Here is a 25458-nt window from a genome sequence, read left to right as displayed (position 1 = left end):
CAAGCCTTTCCTATCACTTGGAAGTTAAACTCCTTACCCATGAAAGAGTTTCTCCTCATTTCCCCTCCTTCCCTTCCATGTCCCCAATCTCTATGGATTTATTAATTCTGGATATTTCATATAAATGGGATCATGCAATATATGACCTTTTGTGTCCGGCTTCTTTCACTTAGCATGATGTTTTGAGGCTCATTCATATTGCACCATATATTGGTACTGTATTCCTTTTTGCAATGAAATGATATTCCATAATATGTATGTAGCTCAATTTATCTAGTCATCCACTGGTGGACATTTGCATTGTTTCCATCTTTTAGCTATTGTGACTAGTGCTGCTACAAAAGTGTGTACACGCACTTGCTTGCGTACCTATTTGCAACTTTTATTTTTAGCAGCACACTATGACAGTTAATTTTATTTGTTCGAGGCTTCTATTGCAAGCATGGGCTTTGAGTCCATGAGCCCAGATTTGCACATTTAGGAAGATAAAAGCAAGCCGTGATCCACATACAGGGTTGAAAACTAAAGGACTCAGTTTTAATCATGTTGTAGTGTTTAAATTTCTAGACGCTAGAAGTCACAGGTCTTTTAGGTCTTTCTGGATGTCCCATAAAGTATCTGCATTTTTCTTGAGCTGAGCAACCTCATCGTCCTTCAGCTTCTGGTTGATAACACTGGTTAATCCCTGAACATTTAGGAAAGGCTAAGGAAGACTTTGTTCTCAATGCCATACATTCTCTTCACCATCGTTGACATTGTATGAATTCTGGATAGATTTTTCAACATGGATTCCGTGAGATCAGCCACACTTAATCCAGTAGCCCAGGTGGTATATCCTTTTAGCTTGATGACATCATAGGTTCTTTCAACCACTGTCTTATACACTTTCTTCCAAGTGTCACTGTTACTGTCTGCTCCCAAGTCTGGAGTCAGTTCCTGGAGAGAAACCCCTGCCATATGCATTTTATTCCACACGGCTACACTTGAATGTCCATGTTCTCCCCAAATCCATCCATGGCACCTGCTGGGATGGATGCCAAGTTTTTCAGCTATGTAATAACAAAATCTAGCAGAATCCAGATTACACCCACTTCCAATCACATGGTGCTTGGATAGTCCATTTAGTTTCCAGGTAACATATATGAGAGTATCCACTAGGTTGGAAACCACAATTATGATACAATTAGGACTGTGCTTGACTGAGAAATAATACATTTGAAGACATTAATATTCCTCTGCACCAGATTTGGATAGCTCTCTCCCTCCCACCGGAAGATTCCTGAAATTACCACCACAGTTTTAGAATTGGCAATCACAGGGTAATCTCTATCTGCCATAATTTGAGGTGTCTGAAAACATAAGCTCCCATGTTGCAGATCCATCATTTCTCCTTTTGATTGGGAATGCACTGAATCTATAGATACCTTTGGGTAGTACTGACGTCTTAACAATATGAATTCTTTCAATCCATGAACACAAGATGTTTTTCCGTATATTTAGGTCTTTTTTAATTTCTTTCAGCAATGCCTTATTGTTTTCAGTATATAAGCCATTCACCTCCTCAGTTAAGTTTATTCTTAGATATTTTATTGTTTAAACAATGTTTATTGTTTATCTATTATTTACAAAAGATACGCTATTGTAAATGGAGTTGCTTTTTTAATTTCCTTTTTGGGTTGCTCATTGTTGGTGTACTGAAACACGAATGATTTTTCTGTGTTGGTCTTGTATCTCACAACTTCACTGTTCTTTGGATCTTCTACACATGGCATTGCGTGACCTGCAAAAAAGATTGTTTATTTCTTCCTTTCCAATATGAATGCTTCTTATTTGTCTTGCTTGCCTAATTGCTCTGGCTAGGACTTCCAGTACAATGTCGAACAGCAGTGGGGAAAGTTGCCATCGTTGTCTCGTTCCTGAGCTTTGTCTGTGATGTCAGCCCTTAGCTCTTGTCTCAAGGGTCTTCTGCCTCAGGATACCTGGTTTTCCAGATACAGGACAGTAGTTTCCTCTGAAATAAAGCTTTTATAGCTTATTATATATTATAATTATATATATAATATAATATAATATAATATAATATATAACATATATTATATTATATAACCCATACGGGTTAACAGCCTTTATAGAGCCCAAACATGCCATTTCTGATGGGCAGTGACAACACAGGCAGCACCTAGAAACAGGGCTGTATTTTTACCTGTTGACAATAATAAGACCTAAGCACGTAAACAAAATTTTTTCACTTCGGTCCTCTCAACAGCTCCCCATCTGTAAATGTGGGTGTGAGCATCGTACATGCAAGTGACTGCCCAAGTTTCATGACTGAAAGAACTGAACTTGAACCTTGTTCCTCAGGCCACAGCTTGGCTTTGAATCCCTGACCTGGAAACTTCCCAAGCATAGTTCCAGAAGAGCCCTTGGACATTTGCTCCTTCCTTCACCTTTCCCCCCCTCTGACTGCACTTGTCAAGGCAGCACATGAGCTGTCTACTGGCATGGATTAGGCCTTAGTTTTCCCTGATGTTCTTTAGTTTTGTGGTGGCGACTTTCAAGTTCTGCCCATTTCGTGGGAAACAAAACCCTGCCCATCCCAACTGCCACCAAAGCTGGTAGGCTGAACCTTGACAGTGCACCCCAAATCCTCTAGGGGGCACTGTTGGCCCCGATTGCAGATCCTTAAACGACACCAAGTCTTCACCCGCCCATGGAAGCATTCCAGTGCCACATGGGGGCCTGGATGCCAACACAGGGCCAGTCTGAAGCCTGGCCAGCTCATGTTTTCTGCTTCATGTATATATTTCTTCCTTAAACAAAGTAAAACAAAATGCATACTCTTGTAAAATGCAAACAATACCAGAAATGTTGAAGGTAAAAGATTATGTTTATCCTTGTAGATCCAACACCCCTGAGTGTGCTTAGGAGAGCTGGTCAGTATTGCTCCAAGTGAACCAAGGATTTGGCACACAGGAGGCATGCAGCCACCACAGACTCCACCTTCAGAGGGTCCCGATTACGTCCCAGGTGTGCTGTTCACACTTGTGCTAGCTGGATGGCCTTCAGCTCATTTCCCTACTTATTATACGGGGATGATTATGACACATATTCTCCAGCATGGCTTTTAGGGTTGAGTGAAAAGTGCCGTGCTTACCCTCATGTTTGGCACAAGGTAACCTTCAGTATGGGCGGGGGGGGGGGGGGGGGGGGGGGGGGGGGGACATGAGTGAGGTGAAAATGCGTCTGGGCCTGGGCAAGCGCAGCAGCAAAAACCACAATCCCAAAACAAAGAAAGGGGGCTCTAGTGGAGGCCCCTGGGCCCCCCTGCACCTCTGAGCTCTGCAAGGCCAAGGAAGCTGTAAACCTCTTTGTTCCGGCTGACAGCTTCCTTCATCTGATCCCATGGTTGCAACGCCTCTTGCCTTTTCTTCTGGGGCTTCTGTCCCTTTATCTGAGACAATCAGTTCTGATTATCTGAGCTCCCTCTTACCTGGAGTCTGGGCCTGTGGTCCTCCACGCCCAGGCTGCTTCCTCCCCTAGTCAGAACCACAAGAGCTGACTCTATGACCTCGGGACTCAAGATACAAGAAGGAATTGCACTGCTGAGGTTCGGGGAACATCTTCTCCTGTGGTTGTGGTTGTGTCTATTCCTTTTCTAGTCTTTACTACCCCTCCTATTGCTTAAGGCTGGGGGTGGGGTGGGGGGCCTTAGGCTGGAGCTCCAACCGGATCTGGAAAGAGGATTTAGGAGGTCGATGAACTTGGGCAAGGGAAGAAAATTACATCTTCATTTTCACCAACCGATGGTTGAAATTTAGTATTTCTTCCCATCATGAAAGTAGTCATCATGCCCTAATGGAATTAACAATAACTGATTTTGCCACCAATAGAATTAATAGATATTTCACATGCAAATGATAGATTATTTATGCTTATCATGACTTGAAAATTAGAGTCATTAGTAGACCCACAGCTAGATCTCATATTTAATACAGAGCTTTTCAGAGCGGTGGTCTGTGGCCTCATGCCAGTCCCTGCACAATTAGAGTTTCATGACAAGGGAATACAGGAATTGAGTGTAAACATTTAGAAGCTTTTATAACAATTTGACAATATAATGTTTTTTGAATCATATAAAAATTGGGTTTTGTTTTTCAACTTATCTTTTATTTCGTATTTTTATTCTATTTGTTGAAGTTGATAGTCCAAGATGGATTAGATAAGTAAATTAGTCCTTCGCCACAGAAAGTGTGAAAAGCATGATTTAATGCATTAACAAGGAAGCGTACATTAAAAAATTATTTTGATAACTATATTTCAATGTAATTGGTTTCCTTTGTTGTTCTGTGTTGTTTTTTTTAAAACACTATTCTGCAATAAGATCAGTTTGCTTCAGCAGAAGGCCAGTGGAATCCATGGCGTAGGAAAGGTTGGGGATATTTGAGGAGGGGCTCTGGGACCCTCCATAGGCTTACACCTAAGCCTCAGAGTGGGTGCAGGCCTATCCCTCATCTCAGCCCTGGGACATGAGCAAAGAGTCTTCTTCCCTATCTCCTGGGCATGATGAGGTATGTCAGCTTCCCTCCCAACTTTCCCTCCATATTTTGATTTCCCACTTTAGCTGTATAGATGGATTCTCCTTCTCCTTGAGCTTATCATCATAATAACTATGTTCTTTCTTTCCATTGCAGAAATTAGGAATAGCCTCTCCTAGAATGCATACTTGCCTTAATTTTTTCTGTGCTTCAAGACCCAGCTGAAGCTCAGCCCCTTCAAAGGAGACCAAGAAGACATGGCCATTCCACGCTACTCTCTTCCTCCTCTGGGCTCCTATAAGGCCACAATCTGGCAGGACAAGAGGAAGCCTGGACAGAAAGGTGGGCATGTAGGTGGTAGGGTGTCTACAGTACTAGACACTTGCAGCCATCCTAGCTGAGGTTAGAACAGTTACAGCTGGTAAAGTAGAGGGAAGACGTAAGTAAACAATGTCAAACTGTGCCGAGTTTTAGGGAGGTGCACCTTGCACAGGAGGAAGATATCTCCTTTGGCTCCTATTTGTATCTGGGGTTTGCCCACCCCTCACTAGTATATGTCTGTTAACAAAGGCAGAGTTGGTAATCTGCCTGTTCAGACCAGACATGATTAGATCAAACCAGAATTCCTAGTATTAAAGGTCTTGCCCTTGTATAGGTCTCTGTCTCTGGCCCTCTCTTCTGTTCTCATGGTGGACTTTTCTCTCCAGCCATCAGAGGCACACATGTACATGTTGATCTTTGCTTTTGGCTTAGATTTGAGTTCCCAAAATAGTTTTAGGAGGCCTCTGATAATTAATGTCCAATAACCTCACCCCCAATGCAGAGCTGAGCACTTTAGTTATATATCTTTGGATGGCTGGACTGGTAGTTTCTTCCCTAACCTCTAACCCTATTCTTTCCATGGACAGGCTACTTGTATGCATTAGTATCTGGGATTAACAGTGCGGCAGTTAGAACATAATAAATTGGCCTTAGGACTGTCTCCTAGGGTCTGGATTAGAAGAAGACCTGTTATCAATGTCCAAGCACTGGCCCCAGGCCCTTCCAACCTCCCTTCACTCTCACATCTCACCATTCCCTGAAATCAGGGTCTCACTGGATTTTCAGGGTGAGGAAATGAATCCAAGGGTCTTAGGGAACTATTTAGCCCTTGGGGTGTCTGTTGGAAGAAAGGAGGTGAGCATTGTGACATCTCCAGCTTGAAAAGTAAACCTGTCCTCAAATTCCATAGAGACAAAGCTTTTTCTCCAAATTATAGCATCTTTTCCAACCACCTCCTGAGTTTGCTGTGTCCTATCATGATAACCACCCAAATTCCATCATAAGCAGTTGTAATCGTTAGTAAAGGAGGCAAATGAGTAAAGCTTTTGATGTTTCTCTTCCCCCTCCTTATCATCCTTCTTCTCATCCGCCTTTTTCTTCTTCTTCTTCTTCATCTTCTTCATTATCGTTCCCATCACTAACATTTGTTACATCTTCCCATGGACCAAACACTAAACCAAAATCACTTCATTTAATGGTTTCATTGATCTCATGAGACACATGCTATTAATATACTGTTCTCTTTCCTACTGGGATGTATATATGAATGATGGTTAACCTGACACATCCTTTGGGAACCCAGTCCACAAATTGGGACCTCTAGATCTGGAAGTGTCTTGTTTTCTGCGAGTGTCTTTCTGTTTTCTTGTTTATAAGGTTGTAGAGTTTTCATAAAGTTTCTGGGAGAAACTCAGGTTCTGGAGTTGTAGGACTTGGGTTCAAATCTTTTTCCAATATTTATTGCCCGTGAGACTATAGGCCAGTTACTTAACCTCTATAAGCTTCAATTTCCTCATCTATAAATAAAGATCATAGTGTCTACCTAGTGCTTAAGGGTCCTACTGAGCATACAAAAGAAAGAAGGAAAGACAGGAAGGGCTAGATATGGTTGTAGAAAGACATTTCTTACAAGTAAATCGTGTGATTTGGCTATAAATTAGGGGGGGAAGTAAGATAAGTGAGCAATTACAAATAATTGGTGAATTATAAGAATTGGAACTTTGGTCCAGAAGGTTGTGAGAGAGGAGCTCCTGTGTTGCTCAGTCAGGTAAGTGTCCAATCATTGATCTCAACTTGGGTGCTGATCTCAAAGTTGTAAGTTCAAGTCCTGGGTTAGGTTCCACCCTGGGGATGAAGCCCACTTAAAAAAAAAAAGAAAAAGAAGGTCATGAGAGGTACATGGGCTACAATTTCCAACACTTCCTGGCTCAGAAGCTGGACAGCCATGTCCTAAGATGGTCACATAGCCTTGAATACGGGAATCTGGGAAATCGGTGCAACTGGAAGTCAAGTGGAGCCCGCTATTATCCAACTCTCCCCTTGAGGCATTCTTCCATGATTCTGATATTGGCTTTGTATGCTGTTGTAAATGTTGGGACAGAAGTGGCTCCCTCCCCAAGTCCTGTGTCTCCCTCTGCTTTTTGGGCTCTGCTGGACCAGATTGGAGGACATCTCCCACATAACCATTGCTATACATGGGAATGGGCTTGGGGTACAGAAAGAAGCCATCTGTCTCAGCTCTCACTCCCTCTTACATGTGCACATGCACACACACAGACACACAGATACACAGACACACACACACACACACACACAGCTGGAATGCTTGTACAGACTTGCTATGTATGAAAGATGTCGATGCCTGTTCTCCCAGAAACTTTATGAAAACTCCATAACCTTATAAACAAGAAAACAGAAAGACACTCCCAGAAAACAAGACACTTCCAGATCTAGAGGTCCCAATTTGTGGACTGGGTTCCCAAAGGATGTGTCAGGTTCAGTGGTTGGAAATTCCCATTGAAATTTTTCTTAGGTGTGTCCCAATAAAAGCCTATATCACTCAATGTGGCTAAAATGCTGTATATCCACAATAAAAATATGAAGCAGTATTCCTTCAAAATTCATAAGTAAAGCATTAAATGCCAACTTGGACTATGAGCAAGGTTTTTTTTCTTCCTTTGACTGTTGGTGGTTGATGACAAGAATACTTAATTGAGGAGGAAAAGAAGGTTGATAAGGAATTGAATAGTTTCTGGACACCGGTAGACAGATAGCATTAAACACTTCAGCTCAGGTCATGATCTCACAGCTGGTGAGTTCAAGGCCCAGGTGGGGATCTGTGCTGACAGCTCAGAGCCTGAAGCCTGTGTCAGATTTTGTGTCTCCCTCTCTCCCTGCCCCTCCCCCACTCTCAAACATAAGTAAACATAAAAAAATAGAAATAAATAAGCAGGTCTGGCAGGTCTTTATTCTTGACTGCTACCTGGAGCTAGAGAAGATGGCGAGGAGAGAGTTTGGAGGAGATTTCAGAATGGTTCGAGACAAGGGGGGCTATATCAAATTTGAATTTTGTATGTGTAAGTCTTTGATGAGTCAGGTATTTCTACCTCAGGGTATGCCTATATTTGTCTCCCCATAACAACTGCTCATCAAGTGATCATAAAATTGAATATTTTTATGATATCTTATCCTATTAACACTCTTACTGTCTAGAGTTTGGCATTGACTTAGCAAAAAGTGGTATTTCTGGGTCTGAGGTACATTCACCCTCCTTTTGGATCAATGTGCTCCATGACTTCATGCACATATGCAAACACCCTTCTACCAAGCATCACAGATCCCCTGGTCCACACCAAACTCTGTCTCTAACTGAGCCATTGAGCCCTCACACAATTGAAGAATCTGATTAAATGCATGATGAGTGTGCTGCAGCAGTAAGAAAGACAAGGGAAGAATTTTGTGAATGGAGATATTTCTCTCAGCTAGACATGGCAATTCAATAGAAATGGTTATCAGATGAGTCATCCTTGACTCATCCTCTATAAATGGAAAGTTCAGCCATGCAATAAAGCTTCTCGCTTTTGTTCTCTAGTCTGGAACATGTCTCAAATGATAGGTTGTTGCCTAGGGAATCAAGATGATAATAGTTGGGTTCTTGAATAAGCAAAGTACTTCTCAGGAAAAGGTTGTCCAAAAGACACGTCATCAATACCAAGAACAAAATCAAGTGCATAAAAGGCTCTTAATAACTATTTGTTGAATGAACTAATTTATGAATGAACAGGTGGATGAGGAAGAGAGGAGTTGGGGATTACTCTTAATTTTCTGGCATGGGAGACAGTGCTAGGTTGCTAGGGGGTAGTGTTAACTAAGGAGATACATGAGGGGGGAGGTCTTAAAAACTGGTTATAGACTTAAATTCAAGGAGTTTAATTTTGAACATGTTGGATTGAGAGGTCTGTGTGAAGTCCAGGTGGATATGTGGATATATGTTGTATAGAGCATGTATTATGAAAATAATAAAGCCCTTGCTTATGTAAAGGGAGCTTTGCCAGGATTAATTTTCCTTCCTTTTGTTGGACTCATTCAATCTTCTGTCTTTCCAGATATTCTATTTTCCTTTCACAAACATTTCTGGATTGTATGTCATTTGCAAAGCTCTATCTTAGGCACTGAGTATATATGAAAAGGAACAGTTTTAACTCATTCACTTAATAAACATTTTGTTGAGCACCTACTATGTGCCAGACATTGTCCTAGTTATTATAATGGTCAGTACACCAGTGTACCAAACACAGCCCGTTCTCAGAAAGAATTTTAAATCGTTTAGATTATCAGACAAAGACTCACAAAATAAGTAAATGACTGTTCAAGACCACAGATTGTTCTTTATCTGTGTGCACAGGACTTAATATACATTAAATAAATGATTATTCTTAAATCAAATAAGTGAATTTTTTCAAAGCTTCCTAGGAAATTGATGCCAACAGAAATCAACTGGCTCTTCCTTCCTTCCTTCCTTTCTTTTTTTTTTTTAATTTTTTAACATTTTTACTTATTATTGAGAGACAGAGAAACACAGCATGAGTATGGGAGGGGCAGAGAGAGGGGGAGACACAGAATCTGAAGGAGGCTCCAGGCTCTGAGCTGTTAATACTGAGCCCAACACAGGGCTTGAACTCACAAACTGCGAGATCATGACCTGAGCCAAAGCTGGATGCTTAACCGATTGAGCCACCCAGGTGCCCCTCAGCTGGGTCTTTCTAATTTCAACACTTCTTGCCACTTTGAGCCTTTTAAGAATATATATTTTTAAATAGTCCTGCAGTGAGCCTCTTTATCCATAGTATAAGTGGTGGAAAACAAAACCCATGAGGCTTCCTAAGGTCCCAGATTCAAAGAGAAGACTGAAGGTTTTGAAAGGGTCCCTTAGTAATGGAAATGCTAATGACTACTGGAGTCCATTACTTTAATTGCTATATTTTTGCAGACCTGAGTAATAGATGATCTCATTCAATCCATCAAACACTGCTTTACAAATCCAAGAGAGTGAAAAATTAAAAACAACATTAATTCAGTTATCCTGTTTTTAATGCTAATTCTGAATGTCATAACTTAACAAACAGAAACATTTTTTAAAATCTTAAAAATAAGTGTGAGGAAAAAACCACCATGTACACCCACCAGAATGTAGAATGGTTAAAATAAAGTCAGAAAAGATCAAAGGTTGGCAAGGATGTGGAGCAACTGGAATTGTTATTTCTGGTGGGAGTAAAAATCAGTGCAAACACTTTGAAAAATTGTCTTACAATTTCTTATAAGGTTAAATATAACTACCCTATGATTCCTAGGTATATGTCTAACAGAACTAAGTTAGTATTTTCACCAAAGGCATCTACAAAAGTGTCTATAGCAGCATTGTGCATAATATCCTTAAGCAGAAATAACCCAAACATTCATTAACAGAATAGATAAATAAATAGGGATATATTCATACCACTGTATATTACTACTCAGAAATGAAAAATACCCTACTACTGCTATCTACAACAACATGGATGAATGTCTAGTAAAAGAAACCAGACACAAAAAGAGTACATGCTGCCCAGTTCCATTTATATAGAGTTCAACTACAGGCAAAACGAATTGATGACTATGAAAGTTACAATAGTGGTTATCTTTCTAGGACATTGACTGGGAAGATATGAAGCGCCCGTGGGAATGCTGCAAATGTTCTAGGTCTTGCACTGAGTGACGGGTTACACAGGTGTATACTTAGAAGAAAAATCACTGAGGGGTGCCTGGTGGCTCAGTTGGCTAAGCGTCTGATTTCAGTTTAGGTCATGATCTCATGGTTTGTAGTTTTGAGCACCGCATTGGGCTCTGTGCTGACAGCTCAGCGCCTGGAGCCTGCTTTGGATTCTGTGTCTCCCTCTTTCTCCCTGCCTCTCCCCCACTCATGCACTATCTCTCTCTCTCTCTAAAAAAAAAAAAAAAAAAAAAAACATTAAAAACAAATTTTAAAAAAGAAAAAAACATCATTGAGCTATACATTTAAAATTTGTGAACTTTACTACATGTAACCTACCTATTATTTAAATTTTTTTATATGTTTATTTATTTTCTAGAGAGAGACAGATAGGTAGACAACAGAGCATGAATGAGAGAGGGGCATAGAAAGACGGAGACACAGAATCCGAAGTGGACTCCAGGCTCTGAACTGTCAGCACAGAGCCTGACGCAGGGCTCACACTCACGAAACACTAGATCATGACCTGAGCCTAAGTCAGCCACTTAGCCAACTAAGCCACCCAGGTGGCCCTAAAACAATTCTTTTTAATGAAGTAATGAAGTAATTTGGCCCAGTGTGGTTCACACTTAGTCCTCCACTGACCACAACCATGGGAGGTGGCTGACAGATCCATCTGAGGAATCCTTGATGATCCTATCATCACTCTGCCACAGGACTGACTATCAAACACCTATACAGTATTATCTTATTCATCAAATACCTATGGAGCACTCGCACTGAATAAAGTGACATGGTGGGCACTGCACAGACCCTTCATTCAGCTCTTTCCTCTCTGCTTCACATTTCATGTTCACATCAACCCTAGCTGGCTATTCTCTGCTCCTTCTTGCAACCCATCTTCATCCACTCCCGTCATTTATAGATGAGAAAATTTTAGAACTGGGACATTCCACAATCAGTAAGTGAGACCAGGAGTAGGCAGCAGACCTCTAGGCTGCTGCCTGGAATTGTCCTAGTCAAGACCATCCCTCTAAGCTAAACCAGAGAAAAGAGGAATCTTCTCTAGGGTGCCACAGTGAAGGACGCATGTTTTCCAAAAAGGAATAGCCTTTTCCTCTAGCCAACATAAGTTAGCATAGAGAAGTAGACTTTGTTCATGGGCTATTCTTATCATTTTTGAAGTTAAGATTCTTTAAAGGTGTAAGACAGCAGACAGGTGAATTTCAAAAAGAACAAAATGATGAAATGATATGAGTGGAAAGAACCATAACTATTGCAAGCATACAGAAGGTGATCAGTAAAAGTTAATTAAAGCCAATGGTCTACCTTCGGAGTCCAGGCAGCAGTCAATGTCAAGGGAGGCAGAGAGTATGGGTAGTGGGATGGGCAGGAAAAGTGAGTAACTAGAGGCGACGAGACAAGATGGATCATCTCAGGGATTTGCTCTCTTGCTTGAATGAACTGGATGTTTCCCAAGGACAGTAGATGTGAGCCTTGCACAGAGGAATGTGGCAGAACTGAGCACCCACTCTGGAGAGTGCTAGAACTGCTTCACCTTGCTTTGATCTGGACATGTCAGTCTCACTTGATGGCCACATGGCCCTAGGGTTGTGCTGAAGCCTATGATTGAAGAACTTATGGCCCTGGGAAGCAACGTTTACCCACTGTTTCATGTGAGACTCAGCCAAGAAGCTACTGAAGAGTATTCTGTCTGGAGGCACCCATAAATCCCACTGTGGTCTCAGGAGGTCCACCATGTTGGTTGGTAAAAGGCAGCCACCAGGGTCTGACTAGAGAAACAAAGCTGTTTCCTTCCCATGCTTACTCGCATCACGTAGAAGCTTTGAGTACACTACTTAGACCCCTTTTCCAGGTGTCTTACAAGCATCACAGCCTCACAGCCTTTCATGGGGAAGAAAAGCATGATCTATGTGAGAATGGAATGAGAAAATCCCAACTTCTAGTTGCTGCCATTCCGTTGTCTGGCTGTGACACATTCTGTAAATGTAGCATCTTCATCTATGACAAGGGATTATTGCCATTCCACTCATCTCTCAGGCTTTCGGGGAGGATAAAATGAGGGAACTGATATGGAAACATCAGAAAAAGGTGAAGCATTTTCCAATTTTTTTAAAAAAAGGGGCAAATGGCTTGAACAGGTCTTTCACAAAAGAAAATATGAGTGCCCAGGAAGCAAATGTAAAGACGCACAACTTAACAAGTTATCAAGAAGATGCAAATTAATAGCAAAAATGCCACATTATGCTCATTAGAATGTCTATAATCAAGGACTGATAATACCTGGCCGAGGACGCAAAGCAGCTAGAACTCTCATACGTTGCTGGCGGGAACGTTAGATGGTGCAGCCCCTTCGGAGGTTATTTGGCAGTTTCATAAACAAGTCACCATACACTTAGGATCCAGGAACTCAACGCCTGGGTGTATATCCAGGAGACATGAAGAGTGATGTCCACAAAAACACTTGTACAAGAATGTTTGTAGCAGCTTTATTGTCAGTCGCCCCAAACTGGAAACAACCCAAATATCCATCAGCAGGAGAATTGATAACCACACTGTGGTCCATTCACACAGTGAAATATTGACAGCACTAAACAATAATGTACTTCTGAAACAACCTGGATGTATCTCCAAACATGATTCTGAGAAGACGAACTGATACAGCAGAGCACATATTGTATGATTCTATTTATTTGGAATTCAAGAACAGACAAAAACCAATGGATGGTGTTAAAAGTCGGAGTAGAGCTGGCTCTGGGGTGGGATAGATTAGAAGCATGCCAAGGGAACTTTTGGGTAACAGAAGTGTTCTACACCTTAAAAAACTGGGGGGAATTGCATTTTATTTTATTTTTTTATTGAGATATAATTGACACATAACGTTATATTCGTTTCAAATGTACACAATGGTTCAGTATTTGTGTATATTATGAAATGATCACCAACAGTAAGTCTAGTTAATATTCTTCACCATAAATAGTTACAAAAAAAGTTCTTTATTATGATGAGAACTTTTTAGATCCACCCTCTTAGCAATTTACAAACATGCAATACAGTATTGTTAACTATAGTCCCCATGCCATACATTACATCACATTACATGACATTTATTTTATAGAAGTGTCCTCCATCTTCATTTGGGTATTGGTTATAGGGGTGTATACACTTGTCAGGACTCATCAAACTGTATACATCTGTGCATTTTAAATATGTAGATTAGTTACTTTAATTTTTTTTTAAATTTTTTTAATTTTTTAAAAATGTTTTTATTTATTTCTAGGAGAGAGAGAGACACACAGCGTGAGGAGGGGAGGGTCAGAGAGAGGGAGTCACAGACTGAAACAGGCTCCAGGCTCTGAGCTGGCAGTCAGCACAGAGCCCAACGCGGGGCTCGAACCCACGAACCGCAAGATCATGACCTAAGCGAAAGTCGGACGCTTAACTGACTAAGCCACCCAGGCGCCCCGAGTTACTTTAAATTTTTAAAGGCTTTGGAGTTTTTTGTGTGTGTATTGTAGAACCATAGGGCATTTCAAATATTTTTTTAAGTATAGGAAGATATGGATATTATATTACAGAAATTACAAAAAAGGAAAACAAATCTTCCAGAGTCAATCAACATTCATTGTTTTGATTTATGTCCTTCCACTTTTTTTTCGACATGTATATGTTTTGCTTTGCTGAATCAGACTTCTGAAAGTAACCGTGCCATTCTTCCACTTACAGAAGAAGATACTGAAGCTGAGGTAGACAGAAACAAATCAAGGCAGGTCCTGGTCAAACCCAGGGAAACTCAAGACCAGTTCTCTCACCTCTAAATCTGTGATATAATCAAGGTTATATCTGGTCTCAAGCTTCAAACCAAATTCAAGATTAGAGGGGTGGGACTCTTCAGTCACTCTACCACTAGGGAGGGGAAAGCTGTTGGAGCTTGAGTTCAATCAGGTGGCCAATGAGTTAACCAATTGTGCCTTTGTAATGAAGCCCGAAGAGAATTTCTGGACACTGAGGCGTGGTGAATCTCCCTGCTTGGTGAACATGGCGATGTCCAGGGAGGGTGATGCACCACGATTCCACACCATGACTTCCTGGGAATGGAAGTTCTGTATCCAAGACCCTTCCACACTTCGTCCTATGCGTACCCTTTATAATAAAAGTCCAATCATAAATATAACCCTTTCAGTGAGTTCTCTTCCTATTGCTAGCTTCTCAATGGACTTGGTGCCCATCCCAAAGCCAATCTCTTTTCTCTCCCCTAAGTGTCCTCTTCTGAGTGTTTGGACCTCTGTTCTCCACTTCTGTGATCTGCAGCCAATGACACCGATAATGCCAACGACTTACTAAGCTTTTACTCTGTGCCAGGCCTTTACACGTCTCTCTCTTATATGCATGCAACACCATACAGGAGACATTACTATCATCCCTGCTGTGCAGACAAGGAAGCCGTGGCTCAGGGAGGATAAATCACTTGCTCAAGGTCACAGAAGGTACTAAGAGGCAAAATCTGTTGCTTCACACCTGAGCCCTTCCGTGCACATTACTTTCCGAATGAAATTCTCTCCCTCCTCTGCTCATTCCCTAGGACATTGTCCCCTCAGTTCCCCCCCCCCCCCCCAGGAACCACCAGTCTTTCAATAAATATTTGTTAATTTTCACTGGATTACAAGTTTATTTATTTAAGAACTGGAGGCCCTGGAGAGCAGGAGCAAAGTGGAGACCAGTAAGAGACAAGCTTTGTTCCCTTCTTTGGGGCCTGGAGAATTTGTTACTTTTTCTACTGACCTTGTTAGTTAAGGTTAAATCTTGTTAGTTTTGAAAATTCCATGCTAGCCCCCAAGGGCCAACAGATGACCCCTGGCAGCTGGGAGGAATTGGGTCTAATTCTAAGAGAGGAAAACAGCCCCTCGTGCTGATTGCTGGTGGTTGTGCTCCCGGCAATTGTTATTTTAATCAATTTCTCTGTGTTCAGAGCACAGGACAGCAGCCTTTTAAGCATCCAGGGAAATTAAACACATAAATCATTTAATCGCCTCCCTCCACCCCCTCAAAACACACATGGCACAATAGAGTATTGCATCAATAGTTATTCCAGGGAGGAAGGGCTGGTCTCCATTCACCTGATTCAAAGGCAAACTTCCTACAACTTGCCTCCCATTTTCTACCTCTATTATCAGCTTCCCATAGTACATGACTAGACTCACCAGATTTCCTATTAAAGAGGTTTAAATGGCACACTTCTCCTCAGGCTTAATTACATTCTTCCCTCTCCTTACACAGAACTCTGTCATCTTTAACAATCTGCAGCAAAAGTAGACTCCTAAATGTTGGAAACTATGTCTGGGGGGTGAAGGGGGAAAATCTGGTTTCTACAAAAGGCCCTTTTAATCCTCATTCTGCTTCTCTGGACTCAAGAAGAGCCTATTTGAGGGATGCTTGGGTGGCTCAGTTGGTTGAGCATCTGACTTCGCGTCAGGTCATGATCTCAGGGTTCGTGACTTTGAGCCCATCAGGCCCTGCACTGACAGCAGGGAGCCCACTTCAGACCCTCTGTCCCTGTCTCTCTGCCCCTCCCCTGCTCACACCTCTCTCTCCCTTTCAAAACTAAGCATTAAAAATAAAAGAGCCTATTTCACTCTTTCTGAAGGCAAGTTGAAAATATATTAAATAGCTTTTCTTTTGAGGTTCAACTGTGGATCATTTGATTATGCTTTCATTTTGGTAAAATATATAAACAAAATTTGTCATTTTAACCATTTTTAAGTATATAATTCAGTGGCAAGAATCACATTGTCAATGTTTTTGAGAATCGCCATGAACACTATTTCCAAAATTTTTCATCATCCTAAGCAGAAACTGTAATCATTAAGCAATAGTTTTGTAATAGAGTCTCCTCCCTAAGGAAAGGAAAAAAACCTCAAGGCAACCTGGCTACATGCGTATGTGACAACATCCCTCATGACCTTGTAAGATGAGACCACTTAATCAGACTGCATATTTGTGTGTTACTATATATGGGAAACAAAGAAGGAAAAATATATAAAAAACTACTCCACGTGCCGTTCGGGGCTCAGGTCTTTGGGTACAAACCCAACTGAGCAGTGCCGGCAGGAATAAAGTTGCTCCCTGGAAAGAAAAGCCTCAGTGTCATGACTGTGTAAGAATCCCGCTGCAGTTTCCCATTTCCCCTCCCCCACTTTGTCACCACTATTCTGCTTTCTTTCTCTATGAATTTGTCATTGTAGATACTACATGTAAGTGGAATCATGTGATATTTTCTTATGCATCTGACGGGTTTCACTTAGTGTATTTTCGGGGTTCATCCATGTTATAGCAGGCATTAGAACTTCATTCGTTTTTATGGCTGAATCATATTCTATTGTATAGATATACCACCATTTTTTTTTTTAATCCTTTCATCTGTGGATGACACTTGGGCTGTTTCTACCTTGTGGCTACTGTGAATAATGACGCTATTAACATCTGCATACAAGTGTTTGAGTTCCTGTTTCCGTTCTTTTGGACAATTACCTAGAAGTGGAGGAGTGGAGTTAATACAACCTTTTTCTAAGAGGGTGGGCTTGCTTGGGGCTGCCCTCGCTCTGCAATAAGAGCTTCATGTTCCTGTCTCTGCCAAGCCCTCTTCCCTCCCTTCTACCCTCTCCTCTTCCCTTTACTTGGAGTTGACCATTATTTCTTTCTGGTCCATGAACCTCCAGACATTTTTCCTATTCATTACCTAAACTCACAAAACTGCTGCATTGAATTCCATAACATAGATAAGCATGGCTTATGTGGACTTTTCCCTATTGGTAGAAAGTGAGTTTGGGTTCGTGATTGCAACAGAGTTGTCATCAACATTCTAGTGTATGCATCTTTAGGCCTCTTGGATTGGTGCCAAGAAGTAGAATTGCTAGGTCATGGGAAAACCTTGTTTTGAATTTTAAAAGTTATGGCCACAAGGTCTTCTGAGGGTCTATAACCAATTTACTTTTCTGCCAGTTGCATATAGCCCATTCTCACCAACACTGACAGTGCCTGTGCAGAGGTAGGCAGTCGTTCACTAGCGGGTCTTGCTCTGGTTCCTTTTTTTTTTTTTTTAATACACTTAGGTTTTTTTTTCATGTTAATTTATTTTTGAGAGAGCGTGCAAGCGCGAGCAGGGGAGGGACAGAGAGACAGGGAGGCAGAGGGTCAGATGCAGGATCTGCATTGTCAGCCCAAAGCCTGAAGCGGGGCTTGAACCCATGAGCCCCATGATCATGACCTGAGCCTTAAGCAGATGCTTACTTGACTGAGCCACCCAGGCACCCCAGTCCTGCTCTGGTTCTATCCTTCAGAGCTGTTGTGGAGAAGCAGTCAGACAGCCAGCAAACAGCTGCATTTTCAGCTGCTCTTGCCTTTGCCATTAGGGGCGGCCATGTCACTGGTTCTGGTCAAAGATAACCGAGTAGAAGCGACAAGCCGGCTGGTTAAAACCTCTGGTATAATCCCTCCTCTGGTATAATCCCTCCTCTGAAGGGAGGCAGAGTGTCTCGGGAATTCCAGTGCACATAATGGGAGATACTCAAAAGAGAGTATCAGCCTGAGTCCATGGAGGACTTGATGGAACATCCCTCCCTGTCACTGCTGATTGGTCTTTAGTTGAAAAAAAAATTCTATTTTATTAAGTCCCTGAGATTTGGAGGTTTATTTGTTAAGAGCAGCTATAATTACCTTATGAACATTTCTTTTTTAGAGAAAAAGTGCATGAATGGGGGAGAGGGAGGAGAGAGAGAGAGGGAGAGAGAGAGAGAGAGAGAGAGAGAGAGAGAGAGTTCTAAGCAAGCTCCATGCTCAGCACGGAGCCCAATGCGTGGCTCAATCCCACAGCCATGAGATAACGACTTGAGCCAAAATCAAGAGTTAGATGCTGCACTGACTGAGCTACCCAGGTGCCCTTAAGTAATGAATATACTATCTTGTTTTAGCATTTTTACCAATCTGATGGATGAAAAGTCTTATCTTGTTTTCATTTACATTTCCCCATGTGCTAGTGAGATGGGGCGATTTTTTTTTTGGTGTGCTTTTTTGGGGGGCACATTTTCATATACTTTTTTGTCACAAGCTTTTTATATACAACTTCTCTTAATTGACAATAGTCTAGTAAGTTAGTTATTAAAATAACCATATGAAGATGAAAAACTACCCTGGGTCCCATTGCTAGTGAGCGATGAAGCCAGAATCTAAACCCAAGTTTGTTTGGTCCCAAAGCCATTTATGAGGGGAAAGGGGGTGATAGGCATGGTTTTAGGGAAAGTCAACATTATATTCAATAGGGCATTAGTTTTCAAACTTTCATTTTTAGTTATTGAATCTTATTTCCAAAAGAAATTTTATGTGGAAGCCTAATAACACAGGTGGTGATGGTGACAATGACAACAAGATGATGGTGGTAATGAAAAATAAGATGACGCGTATCAGAACCCAGGTCCTAGGATGGAGGAAAACCAGGTTTTTCCCTAAAGAGGATCCTTATTATATTCTACATTCGCATTCACTTATTCATTCACTCAAAAAAGATTTATTGAGCATCATCTATGTTCCAGGTACTGTTTTAGGAGTTTGGGAAACAACAATGAACAAGATAAAAATTTCTACCCCCACACAAGGCTACTGTGCTGTACAACTTCAGGTAGTACTATTCACTTCGTGTGATACATGAATTGTACCCCCAGAGCTGCGCACTATGGCGGTGCTGATCCATGGAACTTACCCTCTAGTGGAGAACAGAGATAACAAAGCATAGACCAATAAGTATAGATTAAGTCCAGAATGTCATACCAGGTGCTATATCAGTGCTATAAATATATATATATATATTATTTATATATATATTATTTATATATATATTATTTATATATATATTATTTATATATATATTATTTATATATATTATTTATATATATTATTTATATATATTATTTATATATTATTTATATATATTATTTATATATATATTATTTATATATATATTATTTATATATATATAGCTGGGTCACTAGTCACTATATATATATAGTGGCACAAAGGTATTCCTTTTCATCCTGACCATAAAAACCCAAGGAAAGGCAAAAACATGAAGGACAATGGAAGGTGAGCAAAGGTAAAGTTTTCTAAGAATGCATTGCATCATTTGCTGGACAAAGACTTCTCTGGGCTCCTACAGCATTAATTACAACTAGAGCCATGGTTCTTGGCTGCAACAGGAATCACCTGGAGAGTTTTAAGAAATACTGATGTCCAGGGGCACCTGGGTGGCTCAGTTGGTAAGTGTCTGACTTTGGCTCAGGTCATGATCTCACCATTTGTGGGTCTGAGCCTCGTGTTGGACTCTGGGCTGACAACTCAGAGCCTGGGGCCTGCTTCAGATTCTGTGTCTCCCTCTCTCTCTGCCCCTTCCCTGAATACGCTGTCTCTCTCTGTCTCTCCAAGATAAATAAATGTTTAAAAAAAATTTTTTTTTAAACTACTGATGTCTAGGTTTCACCCTAAAGATTTTGATTTAATTGATCTGGGGTGTTGCCTGGGCATCAGGATTTTGTAAGACCTTTTCTCATCTTCTGAAAGATCTTGGCATTAGAGAAAAGGAGCTGGATTTAGCCTCATCTTTTATGCAGGACGTTCTCTGGGGCTTTCCCTCTTTTACCTCCAAACATGTGCAGAATCAGAGAACAGTTTGCAGAAGGGTTGATGTGCTGCCGAGACACCTGGTTTTGTGGTGACCCACTATGCTGGGTCACTAGTCACTTGACAAGCTGCTCTTGGAGCAGAATTCTCCAGAAGCTCTGTTTGCAGGTGGCAGCATCCCCTCTCTGTCTAATTCACATCCCTACCATCTGCTTACATGTAAGATTGACTTGTTTTTCTCCTCTGTGTTGTGACAATGGCTTTCCCCAAATCAGAAAATATTAAAGAGTTTGCTGCGGTATCCCTTTTCAAAATCGTGTGTTAGTTCTGCTACTTATCAGATGTCTGGTCTGGAGAAAGTTAAGGAATCCCTCTGCCCTTTACTCCCTCATCCATAAAACGGGAATAGTAATGTCTACCGGGAATCACACCCACTAGGAAGGGCTAAACCAAGGATTAAATGTGAAGTGTGTAGCAGAGTGCCTGGCACATGGGCTTCCCCAACACTAATCCTCTCTCTGCACACTGCCCCTGAACAGCTATGAGGAGTTGGGCATAGAATTCTCCAAAAATTCCCAGTGAGAAAGCCCTGTGACTTTTCTCCCTACATTTCTAATCCCGTCCAAAGTCCTGAGTCCAAGACCCTGTTGTTCTACTCTGATGTGCCTCCAAGTGTACCCAGAGCCTTCTTGTGCAGGCCCCTTAGAACAGAATCTAGCGGGATAGATATTGCTAGAATGTCATCTTGGTGTGGATGATTTGAAGGCTGTGGGAGGCGGTACTGTGGGGCCATTCGCAGGCAGGTGAATATACTGAATCTAGGCCTTCACCCACCAAATCTATTTAGTCCTCTGTCCCAGAGCACGTTATGTCTTGTACCTGTGTTGGGGTGTGGGTATGTGGGGTTGGTTCCTCTAAGATTTCAGCCACTATCCCCCACTTTAATAGGTGAGTTGCTATAGCAGAAAGTCATAGCAGCATAAGGTTGGTGGTTAACAGGTCTTAGTCACGGGCCAGCTGGTTTCATCTCTGTCTTCTTAGAGATCCACAGCTGACTTCTGAGCTTCTATCTTCTTGCCTTCTCTCTAATAGCCTCTCCCCTCCTACCAGATGGAAAGGGAGGGGTAGGATTTTTTCTTAAAGGAGATAAACATCTAGTTCATCTTTCCACATCCCTCTACGTCATTGCTCTTTTGTTTGTACAAATAGTCCTCAAGTCCATGTAGCAAAGACCATGATTCCCCAAAGCCAGGCCATTATCACGGTGCCCACTCTTCTAATTTGAATGCCACACATAGGGCCGGGTAGAACCCTCTCCCTTCCCTGTGAATATGTCACCCTCCTCAAGATGCAGGATATTTGGCTTTAGAATTCTGCACTTCTCAGGGCACCTGAGTGGCTCAGTCGGTTAAGTATCCATCTTGGGCTCAGGTCATGATCTCACAGTTCGTGAGTTTGAGCCCCGCATTGGGCTCTGTGCTGACAGTTCAGAGCCTGGAGCTTGCTTTGGATTTTGTGTCTCCCTCCCTCTCTCTCTCTGCCATGTCCAGGAGCTGGAATGGTGTAGGGAGCTGGAAAGTCTTTCGATCAGCCTCACAACCCACTTCTGATTGTTGTCTCCAGTGACAAGCTGGGTTTTTCTGGCAGGAGACAGGATAGAAAAATGGTGACGGCTAACAGCCCCCAAGTTTACATGTTGGTTGGGAGTCTATTTGGCAAAGACACTGATAGACCTTATTTGGGTCAAGGATATAGCTCTGGTCTAATCAACTATCTCAGTTAGGGCCACGTGGTGTGAGTATAGATGCTCCTATGGTAAGTGTGAATAAAAGGTTTTCAGTTTCCATAAGGAGAGCTGAAAAACTTACTATAATATTATGGTCTTTCTTCCTTAATACCTGGAGGAGGAATAATGTTCTCCCAATCTGATGGCTTGAACTGCTGTTACATGGTTGTAGCATATTACCTCTTCTAAATATGTCCCATCCCATATGTACTTCTGTGATGTGTTAAGTGATGTATTAAGGGTATTAAGTGATGGGGGTCCACATTCTCTTCTCTTGAACCAGAGTGGAAGACTACCCAACCAGTACAGCAGAAGTGAAGCTATGTCACTTCCAAGGGTAGATCACAAAAACTCTATGCACTACTGCCTGTTCTCTTGGGACACTCATACTTGAAACCCAGGCCAAGAATCCCCGTGGAGACGACATGTATAGCTGTTCTGATCACCAGGTGAGGTCCTGGCCAACAGACAATGTCAACTGTCAGGTACGTGAGGTAAATGAATCTTCAGATGATTATAGCCCTCCAGATGTTGAGTCATCCCAACCTTTAAGCCACTTCAGCTGATGTTGTATGAAGCAGAGATGAGCCCTATTCAAATTACAGGTTCCTGAGCAAAATAAATGATTGTTGCTACTTTAAGTCACTAAATTGCGCAGTGAATTATTACCCAATAGCAGATAATGAATGCGACAGTCACTTTGTTATTCTGATATTTGATTATCTGAGGACTGAGCCACACTGCTGTTGCTTGAATGAGATTCTGCTTGAGGGGAAGACCTCCGCCCTCTCAGAAGAGAAATTGAAATCTGGAGTCAGAACTTTAGGGAGGAATGTTCAGCAAATCTTCACTCCCTTTCTTGCTCATTATGGAAGGGGAGTACTTCTGCTGCCCCTCCCTGACTGTAGACCAATTGACTATGAGTCAATGGCATAGAGGTGGCAGCGACAGTGTGCCAGTGCTGAGCTCATGTTTTAAGTAACATGGCAAGTTTCCACTTGTCCTCTGTAGCATCTGCCATCCACTGTAAGAAGAACTTGGCCTAAGTATCCAGGGCTCCTTTGGCTTTTCAGAATCCAGACAGACAAAAGACCTTGACCAGACCTAAGCCTGAGGCCATCTAAACTCAGCTGAGCCCACAGCCAACTTACGGCCAACCCACATACCTGGAGTGAGAAACAGATGTGGCTGTGAGCCACTGAGATCTTAGAGCATGTTTCTGCAGTAGTGGCTAACTAATTCAGAAGGCAGCCAGAGAGACTGACTGTTTATCTCCAAGAGCCCATCATGTGGGTAAGCACGTGTTTAAGAACCGCGCTCAACTACTGAATCCTGTGTTTACCGACCAGCGCGACTTTGGAAGATTCACTTAACATCTCTGAGCCACAATGTTCTCTTCTCAGACCACAGAGAATAACATTTGCCTCACAGGATGCCGTGAGGGTTAAGTGAGATGATATCTGCAAGTTCAATATTCAACACATGGCAGGCAAGGCTGAAAGATTTATTCCCTCTTCTTCACTTTTTTCCCCATTGGGATTCCAATGGGTCTAAAAGTTGAAGGAGCAATTTCTAGGAAAGGGATTACATGATGACCTCCACCAAACCCAGGATGTGTGACAGAACCCAAGAATCCCTAAAATCAAGTTAAGCTCTGATGGAATTCCAGCTGTTTGCAGAAATTTTCTTGTTTTGATTCAGTTGAGTATTTCACTCATTTCCCTTAGGATTTAGCATTTTTTCACGTTTCCGGCTCTCTTAGCTATGAAGAGAGGGCTAGGGGGAGGGGACTTTTGTTCCCAAGTGGGCCAGGCTGTGACAGGAGAGCATCCCAGTGCTGGGGGCAGCGGGCTGACAGCCTGAGAGACTCCAAGGGGAAAAGCGAAACTCAACTTTCCCATCAGAAAGCTTGCTTCACGTTCTATGTAACAAGTACACATACACATATACATCTAGTACATGGATATGTGGTAACTCTTAGCATCCTGTCAGGAAAGCAGAACCACTACGAATATTATGAAATAAGGGATTTATGTGGGAATCAAACCTACACAAAGATGGGAGGAGATTGGGAGGTAAAGGTCCAGGAAGGGGCCTTGGAAAATGAGAGAAATGTCTTTCCCCAGCCCTGCTGAGCACTGGGACAGTAGGACAGGTCGAGCTTGCTGGGGACATGGGGAAGCCAAGCAGGCACACCCACCTGCCGGAGTGGGGTTGCAAAGGGGAGGTGGGGAGTCTTACAACTACCACCTCTGAGATTGTAGCCAAAGGGGGAATCCAGAGGGGTCCCAGAGGAAGGCTCAGGACCGCTGTTGGTCAGCAGGACCCGGGTGGAGAAATTCTGGATGCTGGGTAGGGGAGAGTTAGGACAACGTAGAACCTACCCCCGCCTTGTGTGTCTTGGTTGTTATATTTGACCACAGATTTCAGAGAATAAAGGCTGCTGATGTATTTCTTTTTTCCACATCTCCTGCAAACTTCTCTTTCAGCCGACTCTCACCCAGAATCACGTAGAGCAGGGGATTCTGGGAAGAAGCGCCAGTGTAGTCAGGTCAGCACAAGCACAGGACCGTTGTACACATGCATGTGTGTTTAATTGCAAAACTCACACGTATACCTGTGCTTGCGGAAGCAAATTCAGATACAATCACATGATATAAAAGAAAAGAAAAATTTATCTCTCTGTTTCCCTTTGGGGGTGACTACTTCTAAGTCTTTGTTTTTCCTGTGTATATATATGATAGATATGTGGGCATTCATTGTTATACATTTATAGATTACACATATTTACAGGCTTTATATATATATAAAACAGAATCAAGCTATAAGTATTCTTTTGCAGCTTGCCTATTCAATGAATGCTTCCCATGCCATTGTTGTATTGACTAGATATTTGTTTATATGGGTTAGAGAATGAGATTTTCCCATCTTTTTATTGCAAATATGTAGATATATATGTCTGTGTGTGTGTGTGTGTGTGTGTGTGTATGTACAAACACATGTTTCTGAGTTTGTGTGCAATTTCTGTAAACTGTATTTCCAAAGGTAAAGTCTCATTTAAAATTTTACATTTTGGGGGCTCCTGGGTGGCTCAGTCAGTTAAGCATCCAACTCTTGTTTATTTCAGCTCAGGTCATGATCTCACCATTTGTGAGATCAAGCCCTTCGTGGGTCTCTGCACTGATAGCAGGGACCCTGCTTGGGATTCTCTCTCTCTCTCTCTCTCTGCCCCCCCTCACTTGTACTCTCTTTCTCTCTCAAAATAAAAATTTTACTTTAATGACTCTAAATAAACAGTCCCCCCCAAACAGTTTATACAAATCTACATAGTCACCTGTAGGATACACTTACTTTTTCTGTTCCTTGTGGATTATGTCCAT

The 25458-nt window shown here is 41.9% G+C and overlaps 1 protein-coding gene across 1 annotated transcript; it reads right to left on the bottom strand.

Moving 5' to 3' along the window:
- Window positions 1–577: 577 nt before the first annotated feature.
- LOC120225933 (L-lactate dehydrogenase B chain-like) lies at window positions 578–25458 on the bottom strand. The gene is given in 5 exon segments (XM_039224104.1): window positions 578–699; window positions 702–1199; window positions 1202–1424; window positions 24279–24426; window positions 25430–25458. Coding segments are annotated over 5 exon segments (1020 nt in total).

Source organism: Hyaena hyaena, unplaced genomic scaffold (assembly GCF_003009895.1).
Source record: "Hyaena hyaena isolate Hyena2069 unplaced genomic scaffold, ASM300989v1 scaffold_16, whole genome shotgun sequence".
Lineage (NCBI taxonomy): Eukaryota > Metazoa > Chordata > Mammalia > Carnivora > Hyaenidae > Hyaena > Hyaena hyaena.
The sequence above is the reverse complement of the archived record's forward strand: the minus strand, read 5'-3'. Positions and strand labels throughout refer to the sequence as shown.